The sequence below is a fragment of the Bombina bombina genome, chromosome 5, assembly GCF_027579735.1.
Source record: "Bombina bombina isolate aBomBom1 chromosome 5, aBomBom1.pri, whole genome shotgun sequence".
NCBI lineage: Eukaryota > Metazoa > Chordata > Amphibia > Anura > Bombinatoridae > Bombina > Bombina bombina.
Window position 1 is genome coordinate 477,761,708 of NC_069503.1, and position 24,762 is coordinate 477,786,469.

Sequence of the window (24,762 nt, forward strand, 5' to 3'; positions counted from 1 at the left end):
CCATAGTCCTCTCACACATCCTATCTAGTCGTTGGGTGCAAGAGAATGACTGGGAGTGACGTAGAGGGGAGGAGCTATATGCAGCTCTGCTGGGTGAATCCTCTTGCATTTCCTGTTGGGGAGGAGTTATATCCCAGAAGTAATGATGACCCGTGGACTGATCACACATAACAGAAGAAATTGCATGCTCTTGAAAATCATATGCTCTGAGGTTCCAAGGGAGGAGACTGGGTGCAGGACGTGTTCTGAGCGCTCGCTCTCTGGTACTCCCATACAAGCCATTGGCGGTTAACTTCACGCCGAAACCCTGGTCCTGGGTGGCTGAAGCTTGGTAGATAACATCGACACCGGCACCTCCACAGTGCAAATACACCGCACTGTATTGAAGCGACCCCTGCAGCTGCCACAGGGTTGATCACACAGCATACCCTACCTTGAGAGCAGAGGAATCGGTCCGGTCCTCCCCTCCCACCAGTGCTGCGTGAGGGGGTGGACAGGACGCCATCGAGCGAAACTAATTCTGCAAGGCGACGGTCCCCGCGGATGCTGATCGGATAACGGGTGAACATCTTCAGCCCTTCAGCCCTCTTAACACTGGTGCTGCGTGAGGAGGCGCTGAATGCTCGACAGACAAGAGCGTGCTGTATGCAGGTAAACTAAACAGGTATCGGTCTTCAGCTGGTATAGAGGACGTTTAGAACCTGAAAGCGTGCCATCTTTAGCGTGTGAAGACACGCTATACAAGGTACTGCTGGGCATAAAGGACTAATCATCCAGGCTTCAGGGAAGTGCAGATGTACAGCCCGCATATCCCTAAGGAATTGAGAGTAAGGGCACTGTATGTATAAAGGGAAATATCATAAGAGGCTCAGAAAAATACCTGGTTTTCTGCATGTGCATCATAAGATTCTTTAGTATAAGCAGGTAGATCGAGAAAATCAGACTGCTTTATTAAATTTTTATGTCACTAACTGCTTCTGAAACCATGAACTGCTTGCAATCTGTTTCATCTTGCTTACGCCTGCACTTTCTGTAAAAAGAACTCAAAAGCTGAGAATATTGTTTACTTGCTTATGGACTGCTGCTGCAATTAACCTCTTTTTCTCTGCTTTGGTTCTAATTGATATAAAGGCATATATGTTCTGGCTGGGTTAAGAGCTACTGTCAGCTCTCTGCAATGTTAAAATATCATCAAGTAAATGGAGTGGCTTACCCAGGAAGGCCAGATTTTTTACCCTGACCAGGAGAAAGTTAGATTGCTTTACTAACTGCATCGGCTACTAAAACTCTGGCTGCTCTGAATTGCTTACCTTTCGCTTCGTATTTTTCTATAAGCCAAAGATGAGAACAGGGGTTGCCTTTTTTTCACTGACTGTATCATACTTGTAATGAATTTGTACTGAATTTCTAATTGTATTTGATACTAATCTCTCTGCTAGTTACAGCATATTTGTATGGTAGTAAATTTTAGTGGTAAAAACATAAGCACCTAGAAGGGGCTGAGAACCCTAGTCCTGAACGAAGGAGAAAATTTATATAGTTTATTTTTATTAAATTCCTCTCCTCATTATGGCAAGATATATAGAAGTCTGGTTAAAATAGGTTAAAGGAAAAGAAAATAAATTCTTCTTTTCTTAAGGCCCTTGCTAGAAAAGTCAAATAGAGACCTATATATATTGTGAGTTTTGTCTATAAGACCAGATTCTATATTACCATACTGTTTATTTTTAGAGCAATTGGGATCCATGATCTACTGGTTGTGTGCTTAGATGCTGTATTATTAGAGGTATTGGTTATCAACAAATGTACTGGAGATGTGACTTGATCATTTTTTTCATATACTGTATATGCTTGCCTGAAGGTATTCGGTCTTGAAAAGTTAAAAATTGAATCAGTTGTCCTAGTGTGTGCTGAAAGCATTTGCTAGTTAAATGTGAATAGCCATAACTTGTGCAGGTATATACAACCAGAGTTAGATTAAAAGAATAAATCATTCAAAAGTAAGACCAGGGTTCAAATTCAAAGGTCCCAGACAGATTTTTTTATTCTAATAGGGTGTTCCACCTAGGAAGATCTAACATTTTTCAGATTACTGGTATACCCCAACTCTTGGAATTTATATTAAATCTTATCTGAAGGTCTTAGCTTGCTGGTCCTACATTAAATTAAATTCACTTTTTTCTTTTTTTCATATAACACACCCCTCACTTAAAGCACTTCATTCTTCACTTTTTCTCCCCCCTCCTCCTCACCTTCACCCTCTCCCTCTTCTTCACTAATCAATTTTTGATCATTCACTATCACAAGGTAAAGGGGTTTTCCCCCCTTTGCCAATTCTTGGAACTATAAGCTGGGGACTCTTATCCCCCATCTTTTTCACATGTTTTCATCATATGGATACATTTTTTAGCGCACACCTAAAAACCCCTTCTCCAGCAATGGAGGCCAAACATAGAGAAAGGAAAAATAAGAGTAACCAGGAGGATCCAGGAGGATATTCACCCACCTATTTCTAACATTGCAACACAGGATACTCAAGCACTCGTAGCTAGCATTTCTGAGGCTCTGGCACCTAGATTTGACACCCTTAAACTTGAGATCAAGCAAGATATTCTATCCCTGACAAGCAAAATTAGACAATTTTCAAATAGGTTACAAGAGGTAGAACAGAAAGTGTCGTATTTAGAAGATATTAGTACAACTCATAACTCTAAATTTGAGGTTACTGATTCAATGATATCTAAAATGCAGATTAAAATTGAGGATTTAGAAAACCGTTCTAGGAGAAATTATTTTAGAATAATAGGGGTTCCAGAGGAAAAACAGTATGAAGATCTAGATAATTTATCTCTGGGACCCTAGTTCAACTCTTAAAAATCCCCCCTTCTCATTTACCAATTACTGTGGAAAAGGTACATAGGCTGGGTAGGCCACCAAATGTGGGCAAAGGAAATACAAGAGCAAGGCATATCATAGCTAAATTGTTAAATTATCAGGACAAAACCACTCCTTTTTCAATACTATCGTAAGAATCAACCTATCTCACTTGGGGCATCAAACATACTCTTATTTCAAGACTTCTCGGCAGAAACGAGGAAAGAATTGTCCCCGGGTTGTACAAAATTAATAAATTTGGGTTATTGTGCAACGATAATTTATCCTGCTAAGCTAAAGGTTGTTATAAATGATGAAGTATACTTTTTTTAATCGGCCAAGGAAGTTGAAAAATTTGTAGTTGAATTGAATAATTAGGACAATAGCTGATCTACAGGGAGTGCAGAATTATTAGGCAAGTTGTATTTTTGAGGATTAATTTTATTATTGAACAACAACCATGTTCTCAATGAACCCAAAAAACTCATTAATATCAAAGCTGAATAGTTTTGGAAGTAGTTTTTAGTTTGTTTTTAGTAATAGCTATTTTAGGGGGATATCTGTGTGTGCAGGTGACTATTACTGTGCATAATTATTAGGCAACTTAACAAAAAACAAATATATACCCATTTCAATTATTTATTTTTACCAGTGAAACCAATATAACATCTCAACATTCACAAATATACATTTCTGACATTCAAAAACAAAACAAAAACAAATCAGTGACCAATATAGCCACCTTTCTTTGCAAGGACACTCAAAAGCCTGCCATCCATGGATTCTGTCAGTGTTTTGATCTGTTCACCATCAACATTGCGTGCAGCAGCAACCACAGCCTCCCAGACACTGTTCAGAGAGGTGTACTGTTTTCCCTCCTTGTAAATCTCACATTTGATGATGGACCACAGGTTCTCAATGGGGTTCAGATCAGGTGAACAAGGAGGCCATGTCATTAGATTTTCTTCTTTTATACCCTTTCTTGCCAGCCACGCTGTGGAGTACTTGGACGCGTGTGATGGAGCATTGTCCTGCATGAAAATCATGTTTTTCTTGAAGGATGCAGACTTCTTCCTGTACCACTGCTTGAAGAAGGTGTCTTCCAGAAACTGGCAGTAGGACTGGGAGTTGAGCTTGACTCCATCCTCAACCCGAAAAGGCCCCACAAGCTCATCTTTGATGATACCAGCCCAAACCAGTACTCCACCTCCACCTTGCTGGCGTCTGAGTCGGACTGGAGCTCTCTGCCCTTTACCAATCCAGCTACGGGCCCATCCATCTGGCCCATCAAGACTCACTCTCATTTCATCAGTCCATAAAACCTTAGAAAAATCAGTCTTGAGATATTTCTTGGCCCAGTCTTGACGTTTCAGCTTGTGTGTCTTGTTCAGTGGTGGTCGTCTTTCAGCCTTTCTTACCTTGGCCATATCTCTGAGTATTGCACACCTTGTGCTTTTGGGCACTCCAGTGATGTTGCAGCTCTGAAATATGGCCAAACTGGTGGCAAGTGGCATCTTGGCAGCTGCACGCTTGACTTTTCTCAGTTCATGGGCAGTTATTTTGCGCCTTGGTTTTTCCACACGCTTCTTGCGACCCTGTTGACTATTTTGAATGAAACGCTTGATTGTTCGATGATCACGCTTCAGAAGCTTTGCAATTTTAAGAGTGCTGCATCCCTCTGCAAGATATCTCACTATTTTTGACTTTTCTGAGCCTGTCAAGTCCTTCTTTTGACCCATTTTGCCAAAGGAAAGGAAGTTGCCTAATAATTATGCACACCTGATATAGGGTGTTGATGTCATTAGACCACACCCCTTCTCATTACAGAGATGCACATCACCTAATATGCTTAATTGGTAGTAGGCTTTCGAGCCTATACAGCTTGGAGTAAGACAACATGCATAAAGAGGATGATGTGGTCAAAATACTAATTTGCCTAATAATTCTGCACTCCCTGTAAGCTATGGGAATTTTCTGCTCTCTTAATTTCAGAAAGACAGACACACATATAGCTTTTCTACAAGAAACCCATCTGAATTCAGATGAGGTATTACAATTAAAATCCTCCTGGATTAAGGACGTTTTAGCCTCAACAGGCATAGAGAGAAAAAGAGGAGTTGCAATTTTGATAGGAAAAATAATTAAATATGAAATCTTGCATGTTATCATGGACCCAGAGGGGAGATTTTTAACTCTTAAAATAAAAATAGCTGGGATTTTATACACATTGTGCAATATCTATGCGCCTAATGTTTTTGATTTAATATTCTGGGATACATTGCAAGCAAAAATTCTTGTAAACCTGGAGAGATACCTGATCCTAGGGGGGGTTTTTAATATGGCACCACTTTATCCCTTAGATAGGCTAAGGCAGAATCTTAGAGCGGGGAAGAGTAAGCGAGATAATTTGGAGACTAAGATGTTCAAGAAGATTTCCCAAAATTTGATTAGGGATATATGGAGATTACAGAATCCGGACGCAAGAGACTTCACTTGTCTACCCAAAGCCCACAAAACATTATCTAGGATAGATTTATTTTTAATTGATGAAAGGCTTTGTAAACTGCAAATTAAAGCAGGAATCTCTCCAATTTGTATATCAGACCATGGCCCTATCTTCTTGCAATTTCAATTTAATGAATTCAAATCAGGGATTTCTTGCTTTTTCTTCCCCACATATTTAGCAAATTACCTAAAATTAAAAAATTGGCTTAAGTTTAAATATGAAGAATATGTACACTTTAATAAAGCATACATCAATCGCCCGGCTACATTTTGGGAAGCTGCAAAGGCAGTTCTTAGGGGAGAAATGATTGCTTATAGTGTGAATAGATACAAAAAAATTAAAATAAAAGAATCAGAAGTATTAAAGTCAGTAATTAATTCATATAATCTCTATCGGATTGATAGTTCTCCAGAAAATTGGGCCAAATATAATAGATCAAAAAGCGAGAGGGACGCGTTTTTAATACACCGAGAGACACAGAAGGAGCAAAGACTCCAAGCAAGATTATATAGGTATGTAATAAGGCCGGGAAATTATTGGCAAATTTGTTAAAAAAAAAAAAAAAAAAGGAGAGAGAAGATTCCCACTGGTTGATAGGCTGTGTCATGAAGGAAAAACTCTTACAAATCCAGAAGACATTGCAAAAAAATTATCAGATTATTACTGAGAGCTCTATTCTTTTAGAAACTCAGATAAGGCCCAATCTATTGACTTCTGGAGCAAAATTTCCCATCCCTCTCTTAATCTTGAATCAGTCACTGCTGTGAACTCTCCTATTTCTGCATTGGAAATTTCAAAAGCTATTCAAGATCTCCCACTAAATAAAACATCAGGTCCTGATGCGCTACCTAACAAATTTTATAAAATTCTTTCACCAGCAATTGTCCAAGCTTTAAGTAAATTCTTTAATGATATTTATACTGATGGCAATCCAGTTTCCCCTTATTTTACTGCATCCCACACTACCCTAATCCTGAAGCCAGGGAAGGACCCTACCAAAAAAAAAAAAAAAGAGTCTTATAGACCTATAGCATTGTTAAATTCAGAATATAAGATCCTCACCTCTATTATAGCTAAGAGACTACAACTCGTACTTTCTGATCTGATTCACAAAGACCAAGCAGCGATTTTGCAAAAACGGAATTAGTCAGCTAAAATCAGTGAAGTCTTAGTTATTATAGATTATTTTAAGACCTTGGAAAAGATGGAGCAGAGGAGAGGTGGGGACACCCCAGATGCTGAAAAAGCTTTTGACTCCATCATGATCATTTATTATTCTCTCTTTCTCAATTTGGTCTCAGAGGTAAGTTGCTTAAATTTGTGGAAAATCTTTATAATAAACCGCATACAAAAGATAATCGCTAATAACATATCTTCAGAGATATTACTCGAGAGAGGAACTCGACAGGGGTGTCCCCTCTCTCCTCTTCTTTTTGATATATCTATTGAAACCCTGGCAATTATGGTCAGGCAACAAATGGAAGGCATCAAAAAAGGAGCTTAAAATTGCGTTATATGCCGACGATATCCTTCTGTATATTTCCAATACCTGAATTAATATACCAAAACTCATCAAGATTACAAATTAATTTGGTTCCTTCTCTGGCTACAGGATCAATGACTCAAAATCAGAACGTCTCTGGGTCGGGAAAAATAAAGACTCCCCACTGATTCTACCTTTTAGAGTAACAGATTCTTTTAGATATCTTGGAATTATTGTTTCGTCCAATACCGTTGAGTGCTATAAACTCAATATACTACCAGTTTTGACAAAAATTAGAGATAGTCTGAAAATGTGGTAGAATCTACCGCTCTCTATTGCAGGTTGCATTGCAATGTTTAAAATTATTCTTCTCCCAAAATTATTATACGTGCTACAGAGCATCCCAATAATTCTGAGGGGCAAGGACATTGAAAAAGTTAATATGTTAAGAAGCTTTATATGGCAGAATAAAAAACCTAGGATCTCCGTAATTAATCTTTCTTTACCTTGGAAATCTGGGGGCTTTTCACTACCAGATATACGTTTATACAACTTGGCTTTTATTGCACGAATTGTGGTTGATTGGATTCTTAATAAAGACTATGTGGTTAATAACGAATTAGAAAAAAGTGTAAGTCATCCATTTCTTCCCGTAGCTCTAATTCATTGCAACTCTAAATCATTACCTCAGGAAGTAAAAAGGTTTAATACAATTATGTGTCCCTTACATGCATGGTGGAAGATAGGTAGATTATTAAAAAAAAGAACTACAATGTATCTAACTATATGCCATTTCTGGGGAATCCCAAATTTCAAGCAGGATTGCAATCTATACCTTTTCAAAGATGGCACACCTTGGGTCTGGATAATTTCTCTCAATTGGTAGAGACAATGCGTTAAAACATTTGAGACCCTGAAAAGAGAGTTTAATCTTTCTGATAAAGAATTTTTTGCTGATTTGCAAGCAAGACATTTTATACACAAATTAGCAAACGAGTGTGGCTGGAATTGGTCCCTAGGGAAAATGGAGAATTGGCTCGTGCTGGCAAGAAATGGGTACATGTCAATTTCAATATGCTATCAACTTTTGAGCTCCAATAAGGGTGAGATAAATTTGGAAAGTATTTCTTCTGCTTTGAATCTATTAAGACCTCATTATAATATCGATGCAAGGCTTATTCAAGTTTCTATCTCTAGAGTTAAACAAACCACTTTATCTACAACATGGAGGGAATCTCATACTAAGTTACTATCTAGGACGTATTTTACTCCGAAATTTTTATAAATGTCCAAAATGTTCGTCACTATCAAATGACCTTATTCACATGATGTGGGATTGCCCCAAGATTTAACAATTTAGGTCTAAATTAGAATATTGGATCAATAAAAAGTACTGAAGATCTCCCCTCTGGGATTAACTTTGATCCATACAATCTTTCTTGGAGAACTTACAAAAGATCTTCAGGTACACAATAAAATCATCAATTCAACTATCTTACCAGCAAGATATTTAATCTTTAAGAAGTGGAAGAAGAGTGCAACTCCTAGCATAACAGAGCTTAAAAATTGTCCGAATAAACAGTGTATGCTGGAACAGATAGACACTAACATAAACAAGGAGATATATATCACACACTTTTTTAGAAAATGGTCAGTATTTATTAAAACATTCCCTGACAATGAGATAGAACACCTGATTTTTCCATTCAGAAATTCAGAACTTGTGCTATTGGGGGTCTGGTAATTCATTTTTTTCCCTCTTTTTTCCCTGGGGTTTTGGGTTGGGTGGTTGATTAGGGAAGGCTTGAAGAAGGTTATCCATGATAACACCCCCCCTAAGGGTAATATTTTTTGTGTTGATTTTTTAAGATTAAATAGAAAATACCAGCACAGTGAAAGGAAGGAAGGAAGAATATAGACACATTGCCTTCTGAATCAGTTTTATTTAGGATTTGTACTTTTTTTTTTATTATTACTTTGACACTTTTTGGGAAAATGTTAATCCTATTATAAAGAAACCTTCTATGTGAGATTTTAGGAACAATTTTATGTTTGATTTTCTTGGTCTCAGTTGTTTAAGGAGAAAGTTCATATGGTTTATACGTATAAGGTACATTGTCTTTTTTTTTGTTTTGTTTTCTGTGCTGAAATATAAATAAAATTATAAAAAAAATTCCATGCTCTTTCTAATTCATGAAATAAAAAGTGTGGGTTTTTATGTCCCTTTAAAAAAGCAATATATAGGATAACAACCTTGATACTCTAGGTTCCACACATATGCCGCCCCAGCAGCTGACAGCACAGCCCCAAGCCTTCTATAAAATGATGGTAATTAAGAGAAAGGTTATGTGATTGAGTGAGTAATCTAGCCTACTACGGGGTAAAGTGTTCTGCTAACATAGACCAAGGGTGAAACAATGGATTAATTAAAAGACCTAAAGGGATTCAATTACACATAGCTAAATTCAGCAAATGTATTATAATTCACTCTAAAAATCTAGTAAAAAGGGAAATTTAGGCATGAAATATTGAGCTGAAGTTCAATCCTTCTGCTGTAGAGCCCTGAATATTAAATGTCTTAAAATGTACAGTGAGACTGCATACAATACAAATCAAAACATGAATTAGAATGATACCTATGCAAAAGGCTAAAATAAACTAAATTGAAATAACAGACAAATAAAAAGGAATATTACTTAAATGTTGGCCACCTAAGAGGGAAGGGAGTTGTGAGCTTGCAGCAGTTCAACCAACTATGGATCAGCAGATAACTAATGATTTTAAGGAGGAGCTGCCTTACTGGAGGCAAATAACTTGGGTGGTGGAAGAACAAAGTAAACAGCACAAATGTTACACTTGCCAGGTATGCTGATCTCCATATGAGTGGAATGGAGATTGCTATGTTGGAGGAATCAGCTTAGACTATGGAGGAGCTTTTGTGATTGGGGTTCCAGCACCACTAAAGACTGATCATCCGATTATCTACTTGGATCATATTTCTGTGAGATCCCTGCCATTTGATACTAGAAGGGAGATTTTGGCTAGTTTAAGTAATAATGCATGAAAATATCGCCGTCTACTCACCCCATATACCTTAGATAGATGTTTGTGTGGGAACCGGCACGTTCACAGTACCGATATTGATAGCCCGATGTCTGCATGCTATGCAGGTCACCTGTCGTCATATTTTTTGAGTTCCGATATCTGTAAAGACCCGGGGAGGCAAGTAATTTACAGTGAGACCAGCCTGTCACAATGTGATATAGACCTTCTCTTGGAGCTCTTTAATATTGATAAGTTATGCTCCAATATGAATTTCCAGCCTACAAAAGTTTTCTGGCCTGGGAATATGTCATTTGCCTAGAAGCTTCTGCCATGGGAGGGAGTTGTGAGCTTGCAGCAGTTTAACCAACTATGGATCTGCAGATAACCAGAGGGAATGCAGGTAACCCTACAGGTGTCATGTAAGTTCTAATTTTCATCAACAGCTAATGTAATGAGTCCGTAGAACTAAGGATGCAATGGTACTGTGAAAGAATATAATCCACACATAGGAAAGACTTATGGTTGTGTCGACAGGCAGCAACTGTAAGCTCAAGCTCTCCCTGCAGTGCCGCATGCTCTCCAAATGCGGCCTTCCGTAGCAGAGATGCTGTGGCTTCAAGGTATTGGTAAGGTATGTGTGTAGAATGTACCATCTCCTTGGTGGATTGGCAAAGTTGCAGTTTCTTTACAAAAAACATAAACTATGGATATTAGTCAAACAGTGCAGAGCTGTATTTTATAGAATGAACTCTTGGAAAATCGTTAGTCGGAATCAGTCCTTCAGAGCAAACCTCCAAAGTCTCGACTTCCACTCTCACATATCCTTCTAGATGAAACTATCGACCCTATGTCAGCGTCCCTTAGTTTCACAGTAAATGCCAGAAAAATGGTACACAAAACTAGCCTCCGGGATCGAAAGGGCGGTTCAGCAGTCTGGTAGGTGCCGCAAGTGATCTAAAGGCCTCCCATGGCAGAACCTTCCAGGCAAATTACATATTCCCAGGCCAGAAAACTTTTGTAGGCTGGAAATTCGTATTGGAGCATAACTTATCAATATTAAAGAGCTCCAGGAGAAGGTCTATATCACATTGTGACAGGCTGGTCTCACTGTAAATTACTTGCCTCCCCAGGTCTTTACAGATATCGGAACTCAAAAAAAATGATGACGACAGGTGACCTGCATAGCATGCAGACATCGGGCTATCAATCTCGGTACTGTGAACGTGTCGGTTCCCACACAAACATCTATCTAAGGTATATGGGGTGAGTAGACTGCGATCTTTTCATGCATTATTGCTTAAACTAGCCAAAATCTCCCTTCTAGTATCAAATGGCAGGGATCAGGGAGTAGATAATCGGATGATCAGTCTTTAGTGGTGCTGGAACCCCAATCACAAAAGCTCCTCCATAGTCTAAGCTGATTCTTCCGACATAGCAATCTCCATTCCACTCATATGGAGATCAGCATACCTGGCAAGTGTAACATCTGCACTGTTTACTTTGTTCTTCCACCACCCAAGTGATTTGCCTCCAGTAAGGCAGCTCCTCCTTAAAATCATTAGTTATCTGTAGCTCCAGCATCTGAAAGCAGATGTCAGTAAGTTGCAGGACGACTACTTTCCATCTATCAACGCCCGCCATATTCTCTTCTGTACCGGTCAAAATTTAACTCTGTAGGATAGGTCTGAGTGACAATAATGTATTCTGTTTAGTGAAGAGGCATTAAATATCAGCTCTCCAAATCTCCTCTAGGTACCACAGTGCATGTATTTACTTATATTTTAAAGAAATATGTTGAAATAAACCTTTAAAAAGTCAGATTGGAGCAAGAAGCTCCACTTAGAAGCAACCTGCTGCTTCAGCTATAGCCTCCGCCCCCCCCCCTCCAACTATTAACAATGTTTAATTACAGCAGCTCCTTACATTTTTCAGTGCTTCCTATAACACAGTATTACTTACCTCATATTTATTAGCTACAGAGTTTGGGTCCTTGCTCATTTCTAGAGCTAAATAGTAGCACTGTAAAAGAAAAGAAAAAATACAAGAATTATTCAACCCAGTCACAGCAAAACTACATGGCAAAGAAAAATATCTTTTTTTACGTTCCCATTGGTAGCAAATTACCTAATATTCCTCACTAACAGTTAATCTGTTACTTAGAAATGTAAAAGGTCTAAAGCTATAACTGTTATAAATTGAATGTGGCAATCCAATAACTTTATTAATATAAAACACTGATATATGTGTTGTAAGATCCCATTGTTTCATTTATACACACACATTTTGATACTAAGTTGTAAAGATGATCAGACATAGGTACAGGGTGGAAAATTCCCTAGACTAGTAAGAAATTGCAGTGCACAACGTCATCATTTAGTGTTGGGAATACCACTCCTGGCCAGCAGGAGGCGGCCAAGAGCACCACAACCAAGTTGTTAAGTATCACTCCCCTTCCCACAAACCCCAGTCATTCGACCAAAGGGAAATGGAGAAAAAAAGGAGTTACACAAAGGTGTAGAAGTGCCTGAGGTTTAGTCAAAAAAATATAATTTATGCTTACCTGATAAATTCATTTCTCCTGTAGTGTAGTCAGTCCACGGGTCATCCATTACTTATGGGATTATATCTCCTCCCTAACAGGAAGTGCAAGAGGATCACCCAAGCAGAGCTGCTATATAGCTCCTCCCCTCTACGTCATACCCAGTCATTCGACCGAAACCAAACGAGAAAGGAGAAAACTATAGGGTGCAGTGGTGACTGGAGTTTAATTTAAAATTTAGACCTGCCGTAAAAAACAGGGCGGGCCGTGGACTGACTACACTACAGGAGAAATGAATTTATCAGGTAAGCATAAATTATATTTTCTCCTGTTAAGTGTAGTCAGTCCACGGGTCATCCATTACTTATGGGATACCAATACCAAAGCTAAAAGTACACGGATGACGGGAGGGACAGGCAGGATCTTTACACAGAAGGAACCACTGCCTGTAGAACCTTTCTCCCAAAAACAGCCTCCGAAGAAGCAAAAGTGTCAAATTTGTAAAATTTTGAAAAAGTGTGAAGTGAAGACCAAGTTGCAGCCTTGCAAATCTGTTCAACAGAGGCCTCATCCTTAAAGGCCCAAGTGGAAGCCACAGCTCTAGTAGAATGAGCCGTAATCCTTTCAGGAGGCTGCTGTCCAGCAGTCTCATAGGCTAAACGTATTATGCTACGAAGCCAAAAAGAGAGAGAGGTAGCCGAAGCTTTTTGACCTCTCCTCTGTCCAGAATAAATGACAAACAGGGAAGAAGTTTGACGAAAATCTTTAGTTGCCTGCAAATAAAATTTCAGGGCACGGACGACGTCCAGATTGTGCAGAAGTCGTTCCTTCTTTGAAGAAGGGTTAGGGCACAATGATGGAACAACAATCTCTTGATTGATATTCTTGTTAGTGACTACCTTAGGTAAGAACCCAGGGTTAGTACGCAGAACTACCTTGTCTGAATGAAAAATCAGATAAGGAGAATCACAATGTAAGGCCGATAACTCAGAAACTCTTCGAGCCGAGGAAATAGCCATTAAAAACAGAGCCTGACAAAAAGCCTGAACGTCTGGAACTTCCAGACGTTTGTGTAAAAGGATAGACAGAGCTGAAATCTGTCCCTTTAACGAACTAGCAGATAAACCCTTTTCTAAACCTTCTTGTAGAAAAGACAATATCCTAGGAATCCTAACCTTACTCCATGAGTAACTCTTGGATTCGCACCAATATAAGTATTTACGCCATATTTTATGGTAAATTTTCCTGGTAACAGGTTTCCTAGCCTGTATTAAGGTATCAATCACTGACTCCGAGAATCCCCGCTTTGATAGAATCAAGCGTTCAATCTCCATGCAGTCAGCCTCAGAGAAATTAGATTTGGATGTTTGAAAGGACCCTGAATCAGAAGGTCCTGTCTCAGAGGCAGAGACCATGGTGGACAGGACGACATGTCCACTAGATCTGCATACCAGGTCCTGCGTGGCCACGCAGGCGCTATTAAAATCATCGATGCTCTCTCCTGTTTGATCCTGGCAATCAATCGAGGAAGCATTGGGAAGGGTGGAAACACATAAGCCATGTTGAAGACCCAAGGTGCTGTCAGAGCATCTATCAGTACCGCTCCCGGGTCCCTGGACCTGGATCCGTAACAAGGAAGCTTGGCGTTCTGGCGAGACGCCATGAGATCCAGATCTGGTTTGCCCCAATGATGAAGCAGTTGGGCAAACACCTCCGGATGAAGTTCCCACTCCCCCGGATGAAAGGTCTGGCGACTTAGAAAATCCGCCTCCCAGTTCTCCACGCCTGGGATGTGGATCGCTGACAGGTGGCAAGAGTGAGACTCTGCCCAGCGAATTATCTTTGAGACTTCCATCATCGCTAGGGAACTCCTTGTTCCTCCTTGATGGTTGATGTAAACCACAGTCGTGATGTTGTCCGACTGAAACCTGATGAACCTCAGAGTTGCTAACTGAGGCCAAGCCAGAAGAGCATTGAAAATTGCTCTTAATTCCAGAATGTTTATTGGAAGGAGTCTCTCCTCCTGAGTCCATGATCCCTGAGCCTTCAGGGAATTCCAGACTGCGCCCCAACCTAGAAGGCTGGCGTCTGTTGTTACAATCGTCCAATCTGGCCTGCGGAAGGGCATCCCCTTGGACAGATGTGGCCGAGAAAGCCACCATAGAAGAGAATCTCTGGTCTCTTGATCCAGATTTAGCAGAGGGGACAAATCTGAGTAATCCCCATTCCACTGACTTAGCATGCACAATTGCAGCGGTCTGAGATGCAGGCGCGCAAAAGGTACTATGTCCATTGCCGCTACCATTAAGCCGATTACCTCCATGCACTGAGCCACTGACGGGTGTTGAATGGAATGAAGGACACGGCAAGCATTTAGAAGTTTTGATAACCTGTCCTCCGTCAGGTAAATTTTCATTTCTACAGAATCTATAAGAGTCCCTAAGAAGGGAACTCTTGTGAGTGGCAATAGAGAACTCTTTTCTACGTTCACCTTCCACCCATGCGACCTTAGAAATGCCAGAACTAACTCTGTATGAGACTTGGCAGTTTGGAAACTTGACGCTTGTATCAGAATGTCGTCTAGGTACGGAGCTACCGCTATGCCTCGCGGTCTTAGTACCGCCAGAAGAGAGCCCAGAACCTTTGTAAAGATTCTTGGAGCCGTAGCTAACCCGAAGGGAAGAGCTACAAACTGGTAATGCCTGTTTAGGAAGGCAAATCTTAGATACCGGTAGTGATCCTTGTGAATCGGTATGTGAAGGTAGGCATCCTTTAAATCCACTGTGGTCATGTACTGACCCTCTTGGATCATGGGTAAGATGGTTTGAATAGTTTCCATTTTGAACGATGGAACTCTTAGGAATTTGTTTAGGATCTTTAAGTCCAAGATTGGTCTGAAGGTTCCCTCTTTTTTGGGAACCACAAACAGATTTGAATAGAATCCTTGTCCGTGTTCCGACCGCGGAACTGGGTGGATCACTCCCATTAGTAAGAGGTCTTGTACACAGCGTAGAAACGCCTCTTTCTTTATCTGGTTTGCTGATAACCTTGAAAGATGAAATCTCCCTTGTGGAGGAGAAGCTTTGAAGTCCAGAAGATATCCCTGAGATATGATCTCCAACGCCCAGGGATCCTGGACATCTCTTGCCCAAGCCTGGGCGAAGAGAGAAAGTCTGCCCCCCACTAGATCCGTTTCCGGATCGGGGGCCCTCACTTCATGCTGTCTTAGGGGCAGCAGCAGGTTTTCTGGCCTGCTTGCCCTTGTTCCAGGACTGGTTAGGTTTCCAGCCCTGTCTGTAGCAAGCAACAGTTCCTTCCTGTCTTGGAGCGGAGGAAGTTGATGCTGCTCCTGCCTTGAAGTTACGAAAGGCACGAAAATTAGACTGTTTAGCCCTTGGTTTGGCCCTGTCTTGAGGCAGGGCATGGCCTTTACCTCCAGTAATGTCAGCGATAATTTCTTTCAAACCGGGCCCGAATAATGTCTGCCCTTTGAAAGGAATATTAAGCAATTTAGATTTAGAAGTCACATCAGCTGACCAGGATTTAAGCCACAGCGCTCTACGCGCTTGAATGGCGAATCCGGAGTTCTTAGCCGTAAGTTTGGTTAAGTGTACTACGGCATCAGAAATAAATGAATTAGCTAGCTTAAGGGCTTTAAGCTTGTTCATAATCTCATCCAATGGAGCTGTGCTAAGGGTCTCTTCCAGAGACTCAAACCAGAATGCCGCAGCAGCAGTGACAGGCGCAATGCATGCAAGGGGTTGTAATATAAAACCTTGTTGAACAAACATTTTCTTAAGGTAACCCTCTAACTTTTTATCCATTGGATCTGAAAAAGCACAGCTATCCTCCACTGGGATAGTGGTGCGCTTAGCCAGAGTAGAAACTGCTCCCTCCACCTTAGGGACCGTCTGCCATAAGTCCCGTGTGGTGGCGTCTATTGGAAACATTTTTCTAAATATAGGAGGGGGGGAAAAGGGCACACCGGGCCTATCCCACTCCTTGTTAACAATTTCTGTAAGCCTTTTAGGTATAGGAAAAACGTCAGTACACGCCGGTACCGCAAAATATTTATCCAGCCTACATACTTTCTCTGGAATTGCAACCGTGTTACAATCATTCAGAGCCGCTAAAACCTCCCCTAGTAATGCACGGAGGTTCTCAAGCTTAAATTTAAAATTTGAAATGTCTGAATCCAGTTTACTTGGATCAGATCCGTCACCCACAGAATGAAGCTCTCCGTCCTCATGTTCTGCAAATTGTGACGCAGTATCAGACATGGCTCTATTATTATCAGCGCACTCTGTTCTTATTCCAGAGTGATCTCGTTTACCTCTAAATTCTGGCAATTTAGATAGTACTTCAGTCATAACATTAGCCATGTCTTGCAAAGTGATTTGTATGGGCCGCCCTGATGTACTTGGTGCCACAATATCACGCACCTCCTGAGCGGGAGGTGAAGGTACTGACACGTGAGGAGAGTTAGTCGGCATAACTTCCCCCTCGTTGTCTGGTGATATATTTTCCACATATAAAGTTTGACTTTTATTCAAAGTAACATCTATACATTGAGTGCACAAATTTCTATTGGGCTCCACATTGGCCTTTAAACATATTGAACCAACAGCTTCATCTGTGTCAGACATGTTTAAACAGACTAGCAATAACACTAGCAAGCTTGGAAAAAAACTTTTAAATAAATTTACAAGCTATATAAAAAAACGCTACTGCGCCTTTAAGAAACATAAAAATGTGACACAGTTGAATTAACGATGAACCAAATATGTTAAAACAACCAAATTTTAACAGAAAATGTATAAAGTTAGCAGAGAATTGCACCCACAAGCAAAAGGATGATTAACCCCTTAATACCCAAAACGGATAACAGTTGAAATAATAAACGTTTTTTATCACAGTCAAACACACTGTCTCAGATCTGCTGTGACTGATTACCTCCCTCAAAACTAGTTTTGGAGACCTCTGGGCTCTGTAGAGACGTCCTGGATCATGGAGGAAGAAATAGGAAGACTGTGACTAAATTTTTACTGCGCAATAAAGCGCTAAAATAGGCCCCTCCCACTCATATTACAACAGTGGGGAAGCTCAGTAAACTGTTTTTATTCAGAAACAAACGACAGCCATGTGGTAAAAATCATGCCCATAAAGTTTTATCACCAAGTACCTCAGAAAAAACGATTAACATGCCAGTAAACGTTTTAAAAATGAAAATTATGAAGTGTTATTAATAAGCCTGCTGCTAGTCGCTTTCACTGCAGTGCAGGCTCAAATATTACTTTAATATAGACAGTATTTTCTTAGTGAAATTCCATTCCCCAGAAATACCTCAGAGTATACATACATACATATCAGCCTGATACCAGTCGCTACTACTGCATTTAAGGCTGCACTTACATTACATCGGTATTAGCAGTATTTTCTCAGTCAATTCCATTCCTTAGAAAATAATTTACTGCACATACCTCCTTGCAGGTGGGCCCTGCATGCTATCCCCTGTTCTGAAGTTACCTCACTCCTCAGAATGGCCGAGAACAGCAAGTGGATCTTAGTTACGACCGCTAAGATCATAGACAAAACTCAGGTAGATTCTTCTTCTAATGCTGCCTGAGAAGAAACAACACACTCCGGTGCCGTTTAAAATAACAAACTTTTGATTGAAGAAATAAAAACTAAGTTTAACACACCACAGTCCTCTCACACGTCCTATCTATTAGTTAGGTGCAAGAGAATGACTGGGTATGACGTAGAGGGGAGGAGCTATATAGCAGCTCTGCTTGGGTGATCCTCTTGCACTTCCTGTTAGGGAGGAGATATAATCCCATAAGTAATGGATGACCCGTGGACTGACTACACTTAACAGGAGAAATAACAGTCTTAAAATAAAGGGTGAGGTCGTGGACTCACCATATCGGGAGGAGAACATTTTTTTTTTATCAGGTAAGCATAAATTTAGTTTTCTTTCCTAAGATATGGTGAGACCACAACTTCATCATTTACTGTTGGGAACCAACACCCAAGCTAGAGGACACAGATGACTAGGGAGGGACAAGACAGGCAGCCCTAAACAGAAGGCACCCCGCTTGAAGAACCATTCTCCCAAAAGAAGCCTCAGCCAAGGCAAAAGTATTAAATTTGAAAAAGTATTCAGAGAAGACCAAGTTGCAGCCTTGCAAATCTGTTACACAGAGGCTTCATGTTTGAAAGCCCAAAGAGAGGAGACAGCTCTTGTGGAATGCGCCGTAATTCTCTCAGGAGGCTGCTGTCCAGCAGTCTCATAAGCCAAACCAACTAAACTTCTCAACCAGAGAGAAAGAGAAGTAGCAGTAGCTTTCTGACCCTTATGTTTTCCAGAGAAACAAACAGGGCAGAAGACTGACAAAAATCCTTAGTCGCCTGTAGATAGAATTATAGAGCACGCACAACATCCAAGTTGTGCAACAAACGTTCCTTATGAGAAGGATTAGGACATAGCAAAGAAACAAAAATTTCATGATTAATATTTCTATCCGAAACCACTTTAGGAAGAAAACCTAACTTAGTACGAAGATCCGGCTTATCAGCATGAAAGATAAGTTGAATCTCACTGCAAAGCCTAGAGTCCTGAAACTCTGAGCAGAAGAGATAACAACAACAAAACCTTCCAAGATAACAACTTAATATCTATGGAATGCAAATGCTCAAACGGAGCCTGCTGCAAAACTTTAAGAACAAGGTTAAGGCTCCAAGGAGGAGCAACAGATTTAAACACAGGCCTGATTCTGATCAAAGCCTGACATAAAGATTGCACATCTGGCACGTCCGCCAGACGCTTGTGACCCTTCAGGGTACTCACAAGCCCTTCTCCAGACCTTCCTGGGGAAAAGGACAAAATCCTGGGAATCCTGACCCTACTCCAAGGGTAGCCCTTGGATTCACACAAATAAAGATATTTACGCCATATCTCATGGTAAATCTTTCTAGTAACAGGCTTGCGAGCCTGAATCATGGTCTCAATGACCGACTCTGAAAAACCACGCTTAGACAGAACCAAGCGTTCAAACTCCAAGCAGTCAGCTTCAGAGAAAGGAGATTTGGGTGAAAGAAGGGACCCTGAATCAGAAGGTCCTTCCTCAGAGGCAATCTCCAAGGTGGAAGAGATTACATCTCCACTAGGTCTGTATACCAGATCCTGCGAGGCCACGCAGAGGCTATGAGAATCACTGATGCTCTCTCCTGTTTGATACAAGCTATGACTCGTGGAAGAAGAGCAAACTGAGGAAACAGGTATGCCAGCCTGAAATCCCAAGGGACAGCCAGAGCATCTATAAGAGCAGCCTGTGGATCTCTTGACCTTGAACCGTACCTTGAAAGTTTGGAGTTCTGCCAAGACGACATCAGATCCAACTCCGGCACCTCTTTTTTGGGAACCACAAACAGAATGGAATAGAAACCTAGACCCTGTTCCTGAACTGGAACAGAAACTATCACTCCCAGTGAGGAAAGATCGCCTCTCTTTTTATCTTGTCTGCAGATAATCTTGAGAGGTGGAACCTGCCCCTGGGAGGAAAAGTCTTTAATTCCAATTTGTAACGCTGAGATACTATGTCCACAGCCCAGGGATCTGGAACATCTCGTATCCATGCTTGAGAAAACTGAGAAAGTCTGCCCCTCACCTGATCCGATCCCGGATTGGGGGCAAACCCTTCATGACAATTTAGACTCAGCTGCGGGTTTCTTAGATTGCTTCCCCTTGCTCCAGGACCGATTGGGCTTCCAGGAAGACTTGCTTGGAAGAGGAAGGGGAAGACTTTCCTCTGAAGTTAAAAAAGGAATGAAAATTACTCTGACGTCCCTTAGGACTGTTCTTCTTGTCTTGTGGAAGAAAAGACCCTTTTCCACCTTTAATATCAGAAATTATTTCTGCCAGACCGGGTCCAAACAAGGTCTTACCCTTGTAAGGAATCGCCAGAAGCTTGGACTTAGAGGAAACATCGGCTGACAAAGATTTCAGTCACTATGCTCTGCGCGCTAACACAGCAAAGACAGATATTTTGGCTCCCAATTTAATAACCTGCATGGAAGCGTTGGTAATAAAGGAATTAGCAAACTTAAGAGCCTTAATCTTGTCTTGGATCTCATCTAAGAGAGTCTCTACCTGAAGAGATTCAGACAAGGCGTCAAACCAATAGGCTACCGCACTTGTCACAGTGGCAATACACACTGCAGGTTGCCATTGGAGACATTGATGAACATACATTCGTTTCAAATATGCCTCCAGCTTCTTGTTCATTGGATCCTTAAAGGAACAGCTATCCTCAATAGGAATAGTAGTTCTAATAGCCAGAGTAGAAATGGCCCCTTCTACTTTAGGCACTGTTTGCCACGACTCCTTAAGGGAGTCAGCAACAAGAAACATCTTTTTAGTTGAAATACTTTTTATTAATATATCACATAACAACATGAAGGTACAGCCTGCATATTTTCCGAAGTACAAATTTCTAACAATCCAGACATTATAGAGTAAGAAAATTACAGACTGTCCACATTCCTTTTTCCATTATTTCTTTCTTATCCCCTTCTTTCCCCCTCCCTGCCACCCCCTCCCCTAACATTAAACTCTTTAACTAAATATAACTTTAAGTGAAAAACAATAAAAAGAAAAAGAAACCTTTCCTATCGAGCAGCATCGTTATTTATAGAACTCTTCATTAAAACTTTTCCCATGCTTAGGATAGTTTTTTTCTCCTTAATCCTAATAGCCCTAGAGAGCGCCATGTTGTACCTAAGAGTGTATAACAGAAAAACCCCACCCGATCCTTATTTGTTAAGAATCCAATGAATCCAAATGTTTTGGACTCTTTCTGAGGTACCCTGCATCCAAGCTGCTGATTCAGACATACAATAGATATCCTCTACTTTGTCAAGTATCTCCCCCCCATTCTGGGGCTCCTAATTTCCACTTCCTAGCTATACATATTCTGGTAGCAGTGCACATTATGTTAATCCATTTGTTAGCTGCGGAGTTTAGTGAGTGTATAGGAACATGTAGTAAAGCTTGCGAGGCTGTTAATATAAGAGAGTCATCTAGGGTCTTTCTGATCAGCTGTGTTAGTTTATCCCAAGTAGGTTGAATCTTTGGGCATTCCCACCACATGTGGAGATAAGTACCTATCCCAGTGCAGCCTCTGTAGCATAATCTATTGCCCTGAGGGCCATAGTGTGATGTTTTCAGTGGTGTTAAATACCATCTATATGCCGTTTTTATTGAGTTTTCAATGAGATCTGCCCCTATTAAGCTTCTACTTATCGATGAGAAAGTTTGTCTCCATTCGTCTACTGTACACGTTATGTCTAGGTCCCGTTCCCACTTACTATGAAGCTCTAACTTGCTTGTATTCTTTGCTTCTTGTATGGCTAGATATAGTCGTGTGATCATTTTTTTATTCCTACCTGGTGACAGTATTATTTGTTCCAAAGTGGTGTTTGGCGGGATACCAATCTAGACCGATATCTATCTTAAACGGAACCCGTCAGGGGTGCCCGTTGTCGCCACTTCTGTTCGCGACCCCAGAAACATTATACAAAGTAAATTATATTCCAATTTATAAAACCATAAAGAAAGATATAGCTAATTGGAAAAAAGGTAACTTCTCTTAGCTGTGCAGATTATCTGCGAAGAAACATCTTTTTAAAGAGACAGGGAATAAGGAATCTCAGGCTTCTCCCATTCCTGTGCTATAATCTCAGTAGTACGGTCTGGCACAGGAAACACCTCAACAGAGGAAGGAACATCAAATTATTTAATTAAGTTTACTAGATTTCCTAGGGTTGACAATGACAAGAGTATCGGAGTCGTCCAGGGTAGCCAAAACCTCCATTAACAGCATCAGATGAAGGAATTATACTGTCCGAATCTGAGATTCCACCATCAGACTTATGAGAAAGAGCAACTTGGATAGCCGAAACTGGATCAGAAACCTGCCTATCTAAATCTCTAAATGTTCTCTTGCGTTTTCCCTGTAGCATGGGAATGGCAGCTAATGCCTCAGATACATGGGCAGCAATTTCTGCTTGCAAATAAACTCCTCCAGGAGATTGAGAGGAACCACAGGGTACTGCATGTGACACCATTAAGGACATTCAAGGAGAAGGCTGTGGCAATGCCTGAACAGCGTCAACCTGGGAGACATTTGGTTCAGAGACAAAAAGTTTATCTATATTTTTTAAAGTCCTCTCTATGCATGAGGGACAAAATTGCAAGGGCGGCACAACTTGAATATCCAAACAAAAGGATATACCTGTCCATAATGTAGGGAATTTTTTTTTTTGCCAAAACAGACAAAAATGTAAATAAATTTTTATTATTAGGTACTGTCTCTTTAAAAAGAAAAACGCTGTAAAATATGACTGCGTCCAACAGAAATCAGAGAGAAAGATTTACACTCTAATATTGTTCTGAACCCCTATGCAACCTCTACACTTCAGTCAATGGCTGAGGTGCCTACCTGGCCCCCTCGTAGATTTTATCTGGTCTGCAGTTCGAATTCCAGGAGCTCTAGGCAGAGATGCAATCAACTGCTCCGTATAGCCTTTGCAGAGAACAGAACACAGAAGGTCACATGACTGGCCTTTGAAGCTGCGCCACTAACTCTTAGTGCGCACTTCAAGCTGGAAATGAAGTGCAAGGAAAATGAAGCTGTATCCGTAGCAGTGCTTCCCTGTTATCTAAGATGGCTAAGGTATCGCAATATGCGAAAATTCAAAGTGCCTCCAAAATCATCTAAGAGAAAATCTGTTTCCCATACAGTGTTCTGAAAAAAAATCTGAGCCAAAAAAAAAAACGAGGTAACTCCTCTCTTTCCATAGAGGAGGTTTACGACTGACTCCAAATCACAATATAGAGAGCCTGCTCACTGCCATAATTAACCCTTACACAGGATGTTTTGTCCAAAGTAGTTGCAGGTTTGCCATTTAACCCATTCAGTGCCAGCCTCCTAGCCCCAGAAGACAAAAAGGCACTTACCTGTACATCTAGCTGTCCGGCAGGAGGACAGCTCACCCGGTATGAAAGGAAGCCACTCCTTACAGAGACCTGTGGAAAAAAGAAAGAACAGAGTAAACCTACTCCAAATTTCTATACAAGGGCAGCAACAGGTTAGGAAAATGCAGTGAGGTCCACCTCACAAGTTCCTAACTGCTTTAAAGCCACCACTGCCTTACTGAAGAGACTAATGTGAAGTATGGCTACACACCAGTCTTGAAAGGAAAGATCAGAGTAGACCTACTCTGGCTTTCTAAACTAGTTAAAATCTTGCTTGAAATAAAAGAAATCCAATTTTCTTCAGACACTAAAACTTCACCTGCTCCATGCACCAAGGCAAAAAGAATGACTGGGGTTTGTGGGAAGGGAAGTGATACTTAGCCGCTTGACTGTGGTGCTCTTTACCTCCTCCTGCTGGCCAGGAGTGGTATTCCCAACAGTAAATGATGACGTCTCGGACTCACCATATCTTAGGAAAGAAAATATGGTTTAACATTAAATAGTCTGGAACACTAAAACTATTTTATGTAGCTATAATATATTTAATACAGCCCTATGAAACCATGGAAACTGACCCTCACTGTACTTTTAAATGTAATCTTTTATGTGACATTTGAGGGAAACAAGCTTCCATTCTGTAACAGCTGTTAGGTAACAGGAAGCAAATAAGTTTTTCACAACAAAGAAAATATAAATATATAACAACAAGTAAGTTTTGTGGGGCGACTTCCTGTGCGTTACAGCTAGATGTAAGCACACTAGATTTGCACAGAAGGGTGTCCTAAACATCTCCCAAACCGGGTTCTTCCATTGCCGTGGTGCAATGTTGCACACCCGGATAATTAGTCAATACAGAGCCTTTGGGAGTCTGTGCAAAAGCCAGCTAGTTCACTCGCCTTGACCGCCTTTGACATACATGCCAGACTTCACATATTTGAATAGAAACATATTTGCAATATACAGGTATTGGCAAAAATGCTTCTAGTAAAAGTGATCACTGTTTTAGTGTTAACATTTATCTCTGCACGTGAAGTATAGCTAAATATTCTCAGTGCACCAGCATTTTAAAAACTGCAGCTGCTCGGAGCAATTAACAAATTACCAGAAGGTACAAGCACCTTACGCTCTCTAAGCAAGTGCTGTGTTTAAAATGTTGGTTCACAGTGTATACTTAAAGTGAAGGTAAACTTTGATGAATGAAAGCCCATTTTTTTAAAATACTATTAAAAACAGGGGCACTTTCATTCAAAGTTTACAAAGCAGCCATTTTGATTAAA

At 40.6% G+C, this 24,762-nt stretch overlaps 1 protein-coding gene across 1 annotated transcript in view; it reads right to left on the reverse strand.

Moving 5' to 3' along the window:
- LOC128660489 (uncharacterized) overlaps positions 1–24,762 on the reverse strand; it is an 808,651-nt gene that overhangs the window by 627,581 nt on the left and 156,308 nt on the right. The window contains exon 5 of the mRNA XM_053714366.1: positions 11,868–11,927. Within this exon, the coding sequence (XP_053570341.1) occupies positions 11,868–11,927 (60 nt within the window). The remainder of the gene's footprint in view (positions 1–11,867; positions 11,928–24,762) is intronic.